This window comes from Gigantopelta aegis, chromosome 2 (assembly GCF_016097555.1).
Source record: "Gigantopelta aegis isolate Gae_Host chromosome 2, Gae_host_genome, whole genome shotgun sequence".
Taxonomy (NCBI): domain Eukaryota; kingdom Metazoa; phylum Mollusca; class Gastropoda; order Neomphalida; family Peltospiridae; genus Gigantopelta; species Gigantopelta aegis.
In genome coordinates this window covers 51,913,564-51,930,767 of record NC_054700.1, presented here as the reverse complement: position 1 = coordinate 51,930,767, position 17,204 = coordinate 51,913,564, and the positions used below count along the sequence as shown (strand labels likewise).

The following is a 17,204-nucleotide window of genomic DNA, read 5'->3' as shown; positions in this document are numbered from 1 at the left end:
GCCCGAATTAAACGAAGATGCTGAAATCTGGAGAACAACATTTATTCATATTAGCATTACTGCCAAACAGCTATATAGGGTTCAAACGAATCACTGCCCACTTTTACATGGATTACAACTAATTTTGAGGGTAGAATGATAATATATGGTAAAAAGATCTCAGGTTAGCACATTTCGCCCGAATATCTGTATAATTTTTGTCCGAATTTGAGGTTTTGCTTCAGCACTGGAGGAGGGGTACACCCCCCCCCCCCCCCCCCCCCCGAGACGCGTACGCTTATACCTGCAAGGATACGTCGGATATTTATAATAATAAATTATTTTTAAGTTTCGTTTGTTTGAAAGTGTATTGCTCTGAGAGGAAACTGTCCCCTGCCTCCCCTTTGTCCGTTTCGACGTAACGCCGACGTACCGGTCTTGTCGGTGGTTTGAGGTAACGCCGACTCGGTGTCTTGTCGATGTTTCGTTGTGACGTGACGCCGACTCGACGGTCTTGTCGGAGTTTCGTGGTGACGTGACACTGACACGACGGTCTTGTCGGTGTTTCGTTGTAACATAACGCCGATTCGACGGTCTTGTCGGTGTTTCGTTGTGACGTGACACGGACCCGACGGTCTTGTCGGTGTTTCGTTGTGACGTGACACTGACACGACGGTCTTGTCGGTGTTTCGTTGTGACATAAAGCCGATTCGACGGTCGTGTCGGTGTTTCGTTGTGACGTGACACTGACCCGACGGTCTTGTCGGTGTTTCGTTGTGACATAACGCCGATTCGACGGTCTTGTCGGTGTTTCGTTGTGACGTGACACCGACCCGACGGTCTTGTCGGTTTTTCGTTGTAACATAACGCCAACTCGACGGTCATGTCGGTTTTTCGTTTTGACGTGACGCGGACTCCACCGTCTTGTCGGTGTTCGTTGTGACGTAACGCCGACTCGACGGTGTTTCGTTGTGACGTGACGCCGACTCGACGATCTTGTCGGTGTTTCGCTGTGACGACGCCGACTCGACGGTCTTGTCGGCGTTTCGTGGTGACGTGACGCTGACTCGACGGTGTTTCGTTGTGACGTGACGCTGACACCACGGTATTGTCGGTTTTCGTTGTGACGTGATGCCGACTCGACGGTCTTGTCGGTGTTTCGTGGTGACGTGACCGAGTTTTTGTGGTGACGTGACGCCGGTTGGTATATGTGTGCTGGACATTAGTCTGAGGTGTGATAAGATTAGACCCGTTGAGTTTTCCCGTTCCAACCAGTGCACACGACACGTATATCAAAGGCGGTGTTATTTGTTAAACATTCCTTTCTTTTCACTCACTCATTCGTTCAACCATCATGTATTAGTTTCTCGACTTGTTGAAAAGCGTTCTGAACAACCACATGTCTATTTACATGTTACATTGTACCTGTTGTCAATCGTTACCAGTAATTATTAAACGATTATTTTGTCATTGTCCTGATCGCTACAGCGCCCTCACGTTTCTGTTATTGTTGGTTTTTTGTTTGTGTGTGGGTTTGTTTTTTGTTTTTTTTTGTTTTTTTAATCTCATGATTTCTTTTGTATTGAAATAAATATAACAGACTAATCTATTGATGTGGGTGTTTTATTTTGTGTGGTTGTTTTTGGGGTTTTTTTTTGTTTGTTTGGGTTTTTGTTGTTGGGTTTTTTTGGGGGGTGTGTGTGGGTGGGACGTAGCCCAATGGTACAGCGTTCGCTCGATGCGCGGTCGGTGTGGGATCGATCCCCGTCGGTGGGCCCATTGGGCTATTTCTCGTTCCAACCAGTGCACCAAGACTGGTATATCAAAGGCCGTGGTATGTAGTACCCTGTCTGTGGGATGGTGCATAAAAACAAAAATCCCTTGCTGCTAATCGGAAAGAGTAGCCAATATCTGTGTGGTCCTTAACCATATGTCTGACGCCATATAACCGAAAATAAAATGTGTTGAATGCGTCGTTAAATAAAACATTTCTTTCTCTTCTTTTTTTTTTGGGGGGGTGGGGTGGGGGTTGGGGTGGTGTATTATTATTGATCACAGGTCGCATGACCCCCTCCCCTCCTCCATGCTCTTTTGAAGTGTCCCTTTTAATAACTGATATTCATCATTTACAATATACACCTACAAAACTAGAATTGCCTGAAAACACGTCATGAGCTCCCCCTCTCTCCCCCCCCCCCCTCCGATCTCGCTCCCTTTGAAAGTTCGGCTTATTTATTTATTCATTATTATTTTATTTTTATTTTTTTTATTTTTTTTAAAGTAGTATATAATGGCAGAAATGTAGACCGAATTGTGTACACATTACCACAGGTTTTCTCGTCATTAGTTGTTTTAGAATAAAACATAGCATGTATGTTACCTTTAACAAATCCTCTACCAATTAAGAAATTGGCGAGTATTATTAGCTGTGTGGGACCGCCAAACGAACACTATGGAATAAATTGCCGCTAACAATCGCTTGTGCATTGTGTGTGATTTCTTTGACATCATAAGCGCCTGTTCGCGTCAATGGTTTTGGGTAAAGAAGATTTGGTAACGGTTTTAGTGGCGAGTCGTTATAATGCGCTTTATTATATGCGTGAGCTTGAGGGATATTAATTATGCTTACCATGGGGACAGGAACGCTGAAATATTTTCACCTACATTGCCGTGCTAGTGTTCTTGGTCACGATTAATAACTACCGTAAAATGACACATGACGAGTGAAATCGGTGTTTTTACATTTGTACCTTTTCCTATTATCTTCTCCGAATAAGCACGATCGGTGACGTACCCAAGGACTCCCAACAACTGTGGTAAATAATTTATTTCCATAAGAAAGAGTCTCAGTGTAAGGACTTTGGATCGCACTGTTTGCCTATCAACCGCCGTTTCGGACCAGTGCCGTTGACAGCGACCTGGAAGAAATAGTTTCTAAAAGGAACCGACGTAAAAATTACTTTGGCTATGTAAACCATTTTAGTTAATGTTTATTCCCGCGCTTTCATACTAAAGTGATATTTTGGAATATGTGTTACAGGTAAGGAGTTGTATTTCACTTTTCTCAGGTAGCACGGAAATCTTGTGTATAAAGTGTAAAAAGATCAAAGAGTTCAGTTGTTGTCATATTGTAACGTTATCGACACGTAGAGCATTTTCAGCGAATAACATTTATTACATATTATATGTTCTTGTTTAGAATATCATTGTCTGTACGTGTGTTTGTGACCGTTTAAATGTTTGTAGTAGACCAGACCAGCAAGGCTTTCTGCCACAAAAATAATTTGAGGTTACTTAATAAAAGAAAAAATTATCATGAGTACCAGTACTAGGTGGTTATGGGTTTAAATCTTTTCGAATTAAACTCTGCATTTCATGTAGGCCTTACTTCGTCAAATCTTCTCTAGTGGTGTCATGAAACAAACAAACTTTATTTTTGTCAATTTTAAACAAGTTCTTTTAAAAAAAAAAAAAAAAAAAAGGTATCCATCCATTTTTTTTCTTTTTCGGGTATATGTACATAATTTTACCTGTTTTACAATCTGGCAGAAACCCTGCAAACTGGATGTTACCTGACAATAATTGTTTCAAACAAAACATGCTGGATATATATTCAGACACTGGTAGTAATATTGTAAACAAAACAAATGTGATTTAATATGCTATTAAATCCATGAGTTAAATACATGATGTAGATACTTCACCTAATGTTTGTTTTTTGTTTCTGTTTTGCTTTTCCAGATGACGGCAGCTGAGATGCCTTCTGTGTTTTGTGTCGCATGCAACCCATACCCAGATAACTGGGTTTCCAGTCGTTTGTTAATCACCTTCTAGACCACAAAAAAAAAAGAAAAAAAGAAAAGATTGGCAAAAGCGTATCTGCTGCCAGGAGGGTTAATCTTTTTACTGATGTGTTTAATGCGAAATGAAGGAAGATGCACCCAAACCAGATGGCCGTAAGGTTAAACCGGAAACTGACACTTGTTACAGTCACACTAGCAAGTTGCTGAGCTTCCACCTGTTCAGTGAGAACTCGTACCAAGCCCTTCTGGTCAGGGAACAGCAACAATTGGCCAAACATGAGGAGCGACAGAACACAGCGCAGAAAGCTCATCTGGTCGGAGGAGAGCTCATATTTGGCAATGAGGAAGAGGAGGAAGATGTCATTGTTCCTGATCCTAATCTTCGCGAAGGAAATCTTCTCTTGGAAAATTATGGAATCTTTCCAACTTCCTATATTGGAAAGCCCATTGAAGAAATTGACCCAGGAATTACTGAAAAGGTCAGTTAATATAAATAGATATATATAGAGAGATTATTATAATAATTTAATATAAGCTAGTGTGTCATACTGATTTTACAAAACAAGTGTCAGGGTTATTGTATTATGTACCCGAGCGAGAGAATCCTGACATGAGTTGTGTAAAATCAGTACAATTCACATGCGAGTGTAATAATTTCTTTATTATCCACATTGTTCAAAATAATTTGTTTTATTGAAAACAAGCTAGGACTATGTCAAAAGGTTTCAAACGTAACTAGAAGGAGACGATGAGCATTTACATAAATCTATAAGACTGGGGAATCCGTATTAAGTTATGATGTCGTTTACCAAAATTACATCATTTGTTGTGCACATGAAATCACACACATGTGTCACACTGGTTATATTTCCCTGAATGTCTTGAACTATGTGAATAATAAATATGTATATATATATATATATATATATATATATATATATATATATATATATATATATATATATATATATATAGCATTAATAAATTAACAAACTTAGACGCTATGCTTTTGGCAGACGTGTGAAAATTGGTTAGATACATATGGATTGATAGTAAGTTGGCCACGAAACGTGTGAAAATTGATTGGATACATACACTATAGGATGTGGATTTATGGCAATTATTTGAATGTTAATTTTGGTTGAAACGGTCGTAGTTGGAAGTCTCAGTCAACACCAATGACTCTATAGCCATCAAGAATCAACATGGCAAAAATAGGCTAATGGAAAAGCCACTGATAGCCCACCATTAACCCACTGGCAACATGCTTGCTACATTATATCTGTGAAGATTCAGATTGCAAACATTTATACAATCTTAAATTATAGTATGTTCAAAATTAGGGCAAGGTATTTTTTGGAATATTAAAAGTGATCTGAAAACATTTTTGAAATGTACAAGGTCCTTACTTGTAGAAATTCTTTGTTTCTGGAATTTAATATATATATATATTTTTTTTTTTTGATACCAATTTCTATAAGCCATCTATTACAGAATAAGCACCAGCAATCAGAAAATGCAACTAACATTAAACTATGCTTCTAACATTTTGGTCTCAGACCACATTTAATCTTTCAACTTTTTTTCATATTTATTTTGTATGCACAGTACTAAGATCTATGTGATATTGTGTTTTACAGAATAAGAAGTTATTTTTCTGTTTACATTTAAACTAAAGAATATATATATAAAAACAGAAATAAATTTAATTTTTTAATTTTGTTTATCTACACATGTAGTTGTAATGTATATAGGAATTGCGGTCTTAGAGCATTTACTACCGTTGTTCAAACTGGATGATTTATTTACAGTCTTACAGAACTCTAGCAAAATAACACGATAGGCAACATACAGGTATGCTCTAGATACTTCTGGTTGGTTATGAAAATATAATGCCTAATTAGTTCCCGTTCAGATTAATTTATACCATGGCTAAACATTAAACTGAATAGAAATTTACATTAATGTTTCCACCAGCTAGCTTCTCAACTATGCATGGTTCCGTTCACACAAATTGTATTCCTTTATTCTTACGATCGATACTTAATCCTTCATGTGTGCAGTAAACACACACACACACACACACACACACACACACACACACACACACACGTATCTATACATGTTTCTGCTGTATATATGATTATATTATTCATGTTTTGATATAAGAGTATTCCAGTGGAATTATGCATATATATTAGTTGCAACTTGCATAGTTTAGCTATATCACTATTGTAATTGTAACAAAATAAAGAAGCCCAGGCCATATTATATGCACGTAACAATTAACTGCTTTGAAATCAGTTGCCTCACTGCATGCACTTGTAATATTGTTCATGTACATGAATAGTCAGGACTGGTCTAATGGCCTCCTTTATTTGAGAGTTACCTAAAACCTGCCCAATGCATTTCCTTCTTTATTTGACCTGTATATAACAGCCGCCTGTTCTATGCGGACCGAAATGAATGTTTAAACATATAGGGCTGAATTTACAAAGCCTGTTTATCTCTTACATGCTTGTAACTACGTACATTTATAATGCCTAAACACCTGTTTATCTCCTACATGCTTGTAACTATGTACATTTATAATGCTTAAACACCTGTTTATCTCCTACATACTTGTAACTACGTACATTTATAATGCTTAAACACCTGTTTATCTCCTACATGCTTGTAACTACATACATTTATAATGCCTAAACACCTGTTTATCTCCTACATGCTTGTAACTACATACATTTATAATGCCTAAACACCTGTTTATCTCCTACATGCTTGTAACTACATACATTTATAATACCTAAACACCTGTTTATCTCCTACATGCTTGTAACTACATACATTTATAATGCCTAAACACCTGTTTATCTCCTACATGCTTGTAACTACATACATTTATAATGCTTAAACAGCTGTGTTTAAAAAAAATAGGCTTCGTAAATTCGGCCCATAGAGTTCAGAATTTAAACTATCATTCACCAATTATTAAATTGATGTGATTACCAATTTGCCAAAAAGTTCATTCAAAAACCATGTGTCATTTGTAGGTGTATAGCTATTTTAAAAAGTAACTCTTGTTTAGCTAAATGTTAGTTGAATTTGGCTACATGGTTTCTGATCAAATTCGCTAAATTGCTACTGGGTATTAATTTTTAGTGTCCAGTTTAAATGCTAAGTGTTATATATCGACAGGGCTTCAGATTGCATCAAAGTTGAGGCGATAAACCTCAAAATACTTATATTCCCAAAATAATCGCGCCCAAATTAAGTACATATATGCTGACCTCAAAATATTTCACCTCAAAACCACTGAAAAGCAAAGTTTAATTATATTAAAATAACTTGAAATGTATTTGTGAATATTGACAACTCTCCAGCAGCTGTTAGTAACAGTACTGAACTAAAACAACCTTTCTGCACTCAGAAAAGACAAAAGTCCATGCTGTGCCCAAATTAGTTCAAGATCTAAAACCCTGAACAACCATAAATATTTTATTGTTTTGAATCATACTTGTAAGTGATAATTTGTATTCATTGAAATAATGTCTGTGAATAAAATTAATCATAAAACTAAAGTGTCAACAGTACTTAATTGCATCTCAGTTCTGTGTTGTGTTAAAGACGCGTTCAACTGCTAGGAACACAGGTTGGGTGCTGCTTGTGACAGTCATTGATGTTTGGTCAACCTTTGCACATCAGCAATTTAAATTCTGTTATACCAATACTGCATCATTAATTTGATGCATTTTCATTATTTAAATACTGGCATCATGAACTTTTTAAAAAGTGAACAATACACTGTATAAAGTAATAAAAATATGTATCGTTTTAATTATAATACCTGTTGCAATGCATATGGTAATGACTTGTTAAGTTTTTGCATAACAGTTTAAGGACCAGTAATAGTTTTATAGAAGTTCATGTATATCTAAATGTTTGTTTTACCTGTATATACATATAACAGCCATGCACTGTGCTTAACACCAACTTGTATCAGGTCCATTGAGTGGATGTTATATGGAGATTTGACTGTATTTGGTTTATATTTAACAATCAGTGTTTGATAAATGTACTGAACAAAATATAACTACTAATATGCGTAACACGTGTATCATTAAAATATATTAATTAAAATTAGATGTAATTAATATTATCCCAACTGCTAAATGCTTAATAAACTTCAGTGTGACAGATATAGTTTGAATATTATTAAGTCAAACCTGTGTCAAAGCAAAGGGAGTTTAAAACATTCACCTTACTAATAGAGACCTGTTGGTTAATGCTATATATCAGATGATTTGGGAGTAAACTGAATGAATGAATGCATGGATGTTTCACAACACCCTAGCATGAAAAATACATCAGCTGTTGGGTGCCAAACAATGGTAAAATGATTTAGGAATAAAACATATTGTCTCTTAACACAGGTAGGTGTTTCATACAGGTGATTACGAGAGCAGGTTTGACTATACTTGCATGACATGTCTTCTAAAGAGCTATCATGAGTGCTGTTTTTGTGGTATTTTGTTTCTCAAAAAAAAAAAAAAAAAAAATGAATTGGGTTTAATATAATCAAAGGAAATGATCCAAATAATTAATTACTCCAGTACCAATATTTGCAATTCACTTTCAAGTGGTGCGTATATAGTTATTTCTTGATAGTGTTACAAAGTATTTCTTGGTGAAGCATGTTTTATCGCCTTGAAGCAGGTTCCATAATGCTGTGAAGCCAGGTATTCTAAGGTGCCATAAGCCTATTGATTGTTGATTTGCGAGATGAAATGGAACAGAATGTTTTCATTAACACGTACTACCAGAGGATTTTCTTTGGCCACATCAAGAGCCATTAATCTAATCAATATCTTATGCCATCTGAAATCAAAGCTGGATACCTGTTTGCCAATTTTCACTGCATGCATGCACCGGCTTCATGGCACAGTGGTTACCATACATCCTCCACTGGGTTTGACTCTGGCAGGTGCTTGGTTCACATCCCAGTACCTGCTTCAGGGTTCAAAATTTACCATCGCAATGATGACAACTGCCGAGGGGATCTAGAGTAACATGTCAATCCATGAAAAGGGCACTCCAATATAAGTTTGACATTCATGACATGAAAATTGTAAACAAATTTAAAAAAGGGGTGGGGGAAGCATAATCTTTTAGTAGATTCACCCTCGCCATAATTGCATGGTAACATATAAAAATTAAATTAATGTTAGCGTGACTAACAACACCTACATTTGTAGACCATATTATCATATACTACATGTATACTAAAGTTTCAATGAGAAAAAAAAGAGGAGGAATCGATCAGAAAAGAGCTTATGTATGGTTTGACAGAAATCTGGTTTAGATGACCAGCATATTACATAAAGGATATGGATTAAGTCTGTTGACAGTTTGATTTAATTGACGTGTTAGATAAACAGATCACAAATTATGGCAGGTTTTCTGCCAGAGGGTTAAACGGGTATGGTGCCATACCCAAATGTTTTGGCAGATTAAATTTTTTTTAAAGCTGCACACCCTAGTTCCATCCAGTGAAAATAAATTATAATTTGGTTAATCTACAAACCTGTAACACACTTAGATCACATTGTTATCAAATGGAGTGAAAAAGCAGGTTTTATATCGATAAATACAATGGGAATCTCCATGTCCCAATTGCTTGAAATAATTTTGAAAGTTAGTATTCTGATGTCACCGGTAGATGTCGCTCGAAGCACAACAATGCCTACGTCACGACAAATTTCACATACTTGGGGTGCGTTCGTTTCACCTCTCCTGGACATGTTCCAACTGTTCTGTCCTGGTTGTATCCCCTCTCCAGATATCGTAAGACTTAGAAAATTATTGGTTTTAAGGGTTTGTAACGTTTTGTATTGAGACACTTACTTGTCTGAACTTTATTGTTACTAAAAATGTTCACGAACTGTGAAGAAAAATCTCACAAATGAACAAATCGGATGTTGATTGCGCGAACCGTGCACGAGAAAACAAACTGAACCAAAATGATAACGGTCACGTGATATACCAACGTCTGTGACATTGAAATGGAAATATCCCCTCTAAAAATAGATTGGACCTCGCTTGCTTAACGTTTTTTTCTCGACAGCATGTCTTGTGAAAAAATGCAAAAAATGAATTTCGTGGTTTTACAAACATCAGGATTACCAAAAAGCACTTCAGGTGAATGGAAATGTGTATTCTAAATAATAAAATGTAAGTAAAGTCCAATTTTATTTGTGAAAAATGGGGTTTAATAGCGAAAAACAATGCCGTAATGGTTAACAAATAGCCGTAACTAGGGTGTGTCCCTTTAAGTTAACCTTTTCACAAAATTAATTACTCTTGTCATTACTGTACGATTTTCTTAACCCTAACCCTAAACATAATCCATTTTCTTTATGGGGTTAACCCCCAAACCCCATATTGACTGGTTCCATTCAGTTCCATAGCACCATACCCAAAAATTTATTTCTGGCAGAAAAACTGTATGTGTATATCATTCTGACTAACAAAGTGAAACCTGTTTTCTTATACATGTATTAAATATGAGGTTTTCCTAAAAAATAAAACTAGTATTGTCTTAATTTCAAAAGTTTTATTTGTGAAATTTACCTCGAGCAAACACACACAACACACTATATGTATTGACCTTCAGGTCAAAATTTTGGGTGGTGGTTGAGGTTTAAATGTAATCACTGAACCATGTTTTAGTCCATATTATTCATATGATAAAAATACATGCACTGTTATGTGGGTTTCCACTTCAGATATAAAATGAGAAAAAAAACCCATATTATGTCATTTCACTTAAATGTCATGAATTTTAATAAAGAATGAAATAGAACAAAGCACTCAACCTTGTCAAATCACAATTAATGTTTGCACACGAAGAATGTTTTCTATAATTATAAAAAAATACTAAATAAATATAATAAATACTAGACACTGTTTACAGTTGAACACCTTTCAAACCATTTTATTAGATTACCATTTACCCCAACAATTAAATTAGAAGCTCGTATCATATTAGTATATATTATTAAATAATATATATACACAGGTTAGAGTAACCCATTGATGCTTCTATTCAAATTCAGTCTGTCTGGTATGCATAAAGTATAGTTCATCATATTATAACTTCATTAAGCTCTTTTGGTTTTTCTAATGAACGTGTATAAATGTACTTGAAATAACCAAGAAATCTGAAATATTCATTTGCATTGTTTTCATACCTGCATGTACATGTATTTAAGTTATTGTCAACTTACTTGTACCACACCCACCATTTTAGTAAATTTGGGAATTCAGCACCAAACATAAAATGAAGCAAAACAAATTCATGTAGAACATTTTATTTGCATGATGTAGAATGTTTTTAAAGTGGTTGTCGAGTTATTCAGTTCAGACATGTAACATGTTCATGTAATGTTTACTACAATTGCGTCTGATCAATGATGTGTTTAAAAATTAATAAGTATCAGCTTGTATGTTATACATGCATGTATAGGGCTCGAAATAGGAAGTATAATATGGCCTGCTGTTCATTTTTTTTTTTTAAATAGCAGGTCAAAAGAAATATATTCTGCTAAGAAAAATATATGGCCTGCTGGAACTAATTGACACAGCATGGAGAGAGGGGTGGGGGATTAGCGTGTACAAAATAGGATCTTTGAGCATTATGGAATTAATATATTTAACAGAATCACAAGCTATATGAAAAGACAGATATATGTATGATTATCTCGTCTGCTATTTATATAAATAGCAGATGAAATAATCATACATACATTTTTCTCATGAAAAGGGGAAGGAGTTGGTTCAGTCAGTTGAGTGCTCGCATGAGGTGATTGCATGTGTCACAGGATTGAACCACCTCAGTGGATCCGTTCAACTGATTGTTTTTTCTCTCGTTCCAACCACTGCACCACAACTGGTCAAAGGCAGTGGTATGTGCTTTCCTATCTGTGGGAAAGTGCATATAAAAGATCCCTTTCTGCATTAGGAAAAATGTAGCGGGTTTCCTCTGACGACTACGTGTCAGAATTACCAAATGTTTGAAATTCAATGATTAATCTATCAGTGTGCTCTACTGGTGTTTTTAAACAAATCAAACTTTCACTTTCCTCTTGAAAAATTACCTGCCATTTTATTTTGTGGTTTTAGCTGCTAGGTCTAAAAAACGTGGACGGCTTCTTGCTTTTTACAGTCCTGACATAGATTAAAACCAAATAAAAATTATGAATACCACCTGCAGGCTCACAGTAACGTGATTGATTTGAGAATTGTTACAAAGAGACAAACACACATGCAAAAAAAAAAAAAATCTACTAAAGACCGTCTTGTGAAAGTATTTTTTTAAAACCTGTCATTACAAGTAGCACACTGTTCGTGTGTCTCGGACCAGAGAAGGGAATTAAAGAACGCAAAGAATGGGTGCTGACAGGAGATGAGCTCACCAGATGATTGGCTAGTTTGTAATTAAGCTCAGTCGAAAATGCATAACAATCAACATAAAGGAAATGATATACTGCTGGCTGGGAGCTTCAAATTGATGTTGTTTGATTTTGTTAAAAGTACAGGTGTATGCCTACTAGTAGCTGCCAGTTAGTGGATCTGTGTTCCTGTGTTTATTGGTAGATGTGTTATTTAACTGCATGCCACATGCACACAGTTGGCAACGTAATTAACCTACTACATGGTCAGTGTTTCTGCCAGAATAAATTTTTTGGATATGGCGCTATGGAATTGAATGTAACCAACAGTCAACAGAGGGTATGGGGGAGACCTCCCCAAGAAAGTAAATGGGTTAAGTTTAGGGTTAGGGTTAAGAAAATCATACATTAATAATAAGAGTAAATAACTTTGTCAAAAGGTTAACATAAAAACAAAAAATCTGGGTATGGTGTCATACTAGTACCCATTTTACCCTCTGGCAGAAACCCTGATGATGAACAATTATATACAGAAGGCCTTACAAAGTTTTATATGGAGAGATATAAATTTGATTTATTCATACAGCTATATTGATTATACATTTTGGTGTAAGTTTCCCTATAAATACTGCATGGTGTGTATATTTTACATGTACTGATGGAAAGATGGACGTAATTGTCAAGTAGTGATTGCAAATACTGGCTGCAACCAAAACCCTCATTTACAGTACATATATCAGGAAGCTAACCATATTATCACATTCAGTGCCATTTTAGTGACATCACATTTAATCCCAGGTTACATCTTTGTATTTTATACTATATATATGTTATACCATGTGCCATGTGAAGAAAGCATTTAGTTCCGTATATCGCGTTGTGATTCACTGCACAAGTTTTAGAGATTGCTACACAATTTTGAAACATTAAAGGGACATTCCTGAGTTTGCTGCATTGTAAGATATTTCCGACTAATAAAATATTTCTACAATTAAACTTACATATTCAATATATTTTCTTGTTTAGAATATCAGTGTCTATATATTTTAATGTGTTTCTAGTTGTCTTAATATTTATAAGAAGCCCAAACTGGATTTTGTCTTCAAATAATTTTGTATGTATGAAAAAGGAAATGAAATGACATTTAACCTAGTACAAATATTAGAATGATCAGAAACATGTTTAATATACAGCCACTAATATTTTATGCAGAAACATATAGTTGATATGTAATTACAATCGTTAAAAACTCTCTGTTAGTTGATAACATCTTAAAAATTACAGCAAACTTAGGAATGTCCCTTTAAAAAGTAGTTGCTAATCAATTTTCAATTGACTAGAAATATCGCTAATCAAGATTTTGAAAACAAAATGTTTCCTGTTATTTTTTTCTATCAGTATTGATTGAGTCACATGCATGGTGGGTTTCATCAGTCAGTGCTAATTGAATCTTCAAATCTTAAATAGTCTTATTCAACTTACTGTACTAGCACAATGACAATGCTATACGACCCTGAGTCATAACCTACACTGCAGAATTATCTTCCCTTGCCGGATATATAATGTACACCCGTGCATGGGTAGACCGTATATCCTTGTTTTTTTATTCTGCAGTCCTACATTGTATTGTTGTTGTGCTAGTACTAGGTAAGTATGAATAATAATGAAAATTAGAAGAAAAAAATTCTAAATTGCTGAAGATGTATTCTTGAGGTATTAATTTTCTTGTCAGACATTGATGAAAATGCATTAGGCAATAGGCCTTGCAACGTTTGTTAAATCTACAGTGAATGTAATATTTAAAAATTAATTTTAGTTATAATATGATATAATTAGACAAAAACAAACTATCATGACACTATGCCTTTTAATTCAATTTATTATCTGGTATCACCTAATAATGGCTTGCTCAATTCTTATCCTACATAATTGTTAGATTGATGTGCATCAAGAATAGGTTTATGTTTTTTCATTGATTCTATGGAACCATGCATACAATAGAATTATATTTAATAATAATAATTATTTTTGTTTCTCATCTTTAATTAATTACTATTGAATTTGTGAGTAAATTTATTACATTTGACAGCTAGCATAGCCATGTGTGGCTGTTGGCCATTTGCCAGTTATTTGTGTTAGTGTTGTAAATAACCATCGTTGCATGACTACATGGAATGAATAAATACAAAAGTATAGTAATGAATGTGTATTTTTTTTTTTCAAATTCTACTAGAATCCATCAGGATTCGGCCAAATGCATATCACGGAAATCCACGAGAATCCTTTTTTCTCATTTATTGTTTTTTCTTTTTGTTACACACCCATTGGTGAGAACACCATGCATTATTTTTGATAACACATGGGTTGTAAATAAATTTTAGTTTGATAATGATGTTCAAATTCACTTAAAACGTGGTTTTTGAGGATATATGTAAGAAATAGAATAATACATTCGTGTCTGTTAGATACCATTTATCTCACAACTCGTTTAAAAACGTATAGAACTCGCTTTCACTCGTAATACATTTGTGTCTGTTAGATACCATTTATCTCACAACTCGTTGTTTAAAAACATATAGAACTTGCTTTCACTCGTTAGATACATTATAAAACAACTTGCTGTGAGATAAATGATATTTAACGACCACTCATGTATTATTCTCTATACATAGTGTGCTGTAAGTAACGACTGTTCCAGCAATCACAATGATGTGTTGGGAGGCATCATAATTGTAAAATGTAAAACAAAACTATGCCTGTTAGGATTTCTACAATTTTTTTTAATTCTGTATGCATACATGTATATATACACAGAAATAAAATCTTACTTTTAGGGGTAATGCATGGGTGTAACCAAAAATTGCCACCTATCTCTCCCATGTGATAATCCTAGAATGGCACTATAGTAAGTGCCTAATTAATTTGGAGTTAATAAATATAAAATAATAATTTATTTGGACAATGGTCACTGAATCAGACTTGATGCATCTCCAGGCATTAAATTTGACATAAAAATAATATAATCTGTATGTATTATTTGGGGATTCGTCTCATAATCGCATACTTAATTTCAACCCAATTTCTGGGGTTAGCAGACACATGGAATCCTGCTAAATTTGAAGCCCTTTTTCTCTCTCTCTCTTCTCCCCACCCCACCCCCACCCCCTCAAAAGTGGATGTTACTGGAATTTAATTGGATTCCCGTGATTTTCATTTACAGAACTATATTGGATTCTCAGACTTCCCATAAAAAAAAAGAGAAAAGAACCCCAAATGGAATCTTCATTTATCTTTACAGAAGTGTACAAACATAGACATACTAAAACAAAAATTGGACACGGTTAAAACAAATAAAAAAGTTAGTACAATATCTTGTGCAGTTTTCTTTTGATGACAAATTGATTTGTTAAAAATCCATTTTCCTTTAAATGCACATCACAAAATGGCACATGAAAAAATGCATTAATTCAGGTAATTTAATTCCATTAATAATGTCATATATTATCATTAAATTTATCTTGAGATATTCATCTAGATTACTAGTACTTGATATATTCAATCTGTTTGTGGTACAGTTGGATAGGCACAAGGTGATCTAGGCTATGTTGAAATCACATTTTATTTACATGACTTCTGTATCTATACATACATTGGAATGAAAAGCAACTCCCATCTGCCAATCCTATTTACTGACACACTGAGCTTTAATGACTGTCATACTTTTAAAATACTATCACATGATAGCTGCCAAAATCAAAATTACTGATTATAAGAATGATAAGTAATTGAAAATGATATGAGAACAAATGGTTTCAGACCATGACAAATATTTTCAATTGTAATTTAAATATTGTGCAACATCTTTTAAAGAAATCGACTATGTTTAAAACGTAACCTGCTATGGTACAGTAGTCACCAGAAAGAACGGACCGCTCCTGTGGTTACATGATACCCACTATTTATGCCGAATGCGCTAATATAGTGCCTTTAGACTAAAATAAATCACCTGCTAGTCTTTATTACATTGACAGTGATATCAATGTGTATATTAAACAAAGCTTAGAAATACGGGTGTACTAGAGACATGTACATCACACCATGCATGCAAGACACACCACACTATAATTTTGAATCAACTTTTATTTTGTTAAATTTAATTATATAAAATATTCATAAGTTTCTTCCTCTGAATTTTAATTGTCAGGATGCAGTTTATAGGTTTTTAAAAAAATGTATATATATTTATTTCCTATTTCAATAATTTTGTTCAGAATCTTACAGTAATACAATTATTCTACAATAGATATTAATTTGAGAGAGAGAGAGAGAGAGAGAGAGAGAGAGAGAGAGAGAGAGAGAGAGAGAGAGAGAGAGAGAGAGAGAGAGAGAGAGAGAGAGAGAGAGAGAGAGAGAGCACGCGCGTGAGCGTGAGTGTGAGTGAGTGCGTGCATTTAGAATTCAGAAAATTCAGGACCGTGAAACATGGCCTGTTTTTCAGCGTCTGGTTTAGACAAGTTTCACTGTACTAAATTTGGGCATACATATAAATTTGAGGACAATGTTTATTGCTGTGTAATCTAAACGCCCTGAATACAATGCACAATTTCTCTCTATATATTCCTGTTCTATAACCTAAGAGTTGAGGTCAATGATACATTGAGCCTCAGCTTATTTACCGCTACCCCAGTTATCATTATGAAGGATTTGTATATTAGTCCACATATTGCCAAGTTCAGAAATATTATACTCTTGTTTGTGGCAACGAAGCTTTCTCAGCTGAGAAACATGAACTGTATTATATTAGTCACAGGCAAGGAAAAAGTAATTGCATATACGGTGCTCAATAGAAAGCTTCCGAGATCATGCATTCTTCTCCTGGCTCTACTACACTAAGGAGCCAATTGTTTGAATGTTTGTTTGTCTGTGTGTATACGTACAATGTACATAGTTGGAGATATAATGCTTTATAATATAG

The 17,204-nt window shown here is 34.8% G+C and overlaps 1 protein-coding gene across 1 annotated transcript in view; it reads left to right on the top strand.

Moving 5' to 3' along the window:
* LOC121386873 (sodium channel protein 1 brain-like) overlaps positions 1-17,204 on the top strand; it is a 115,484-nt gene that overhangs the window by 6,493 nt on the left and 91,787 nt on the right. Inside the window, exon 2 of the mRNA XM_041517909.1 lies at positions 3,721-4,261. Coding sequence (XP_041373843.1) covers positions 3,905-4,261 — 357 coding nt within the window. The 5' untranslated portion in view covers positions 3,721-3,904. The remainder of the gene's footprint in view (positions 1-3,720; positions 4,262-17,204) is intronic.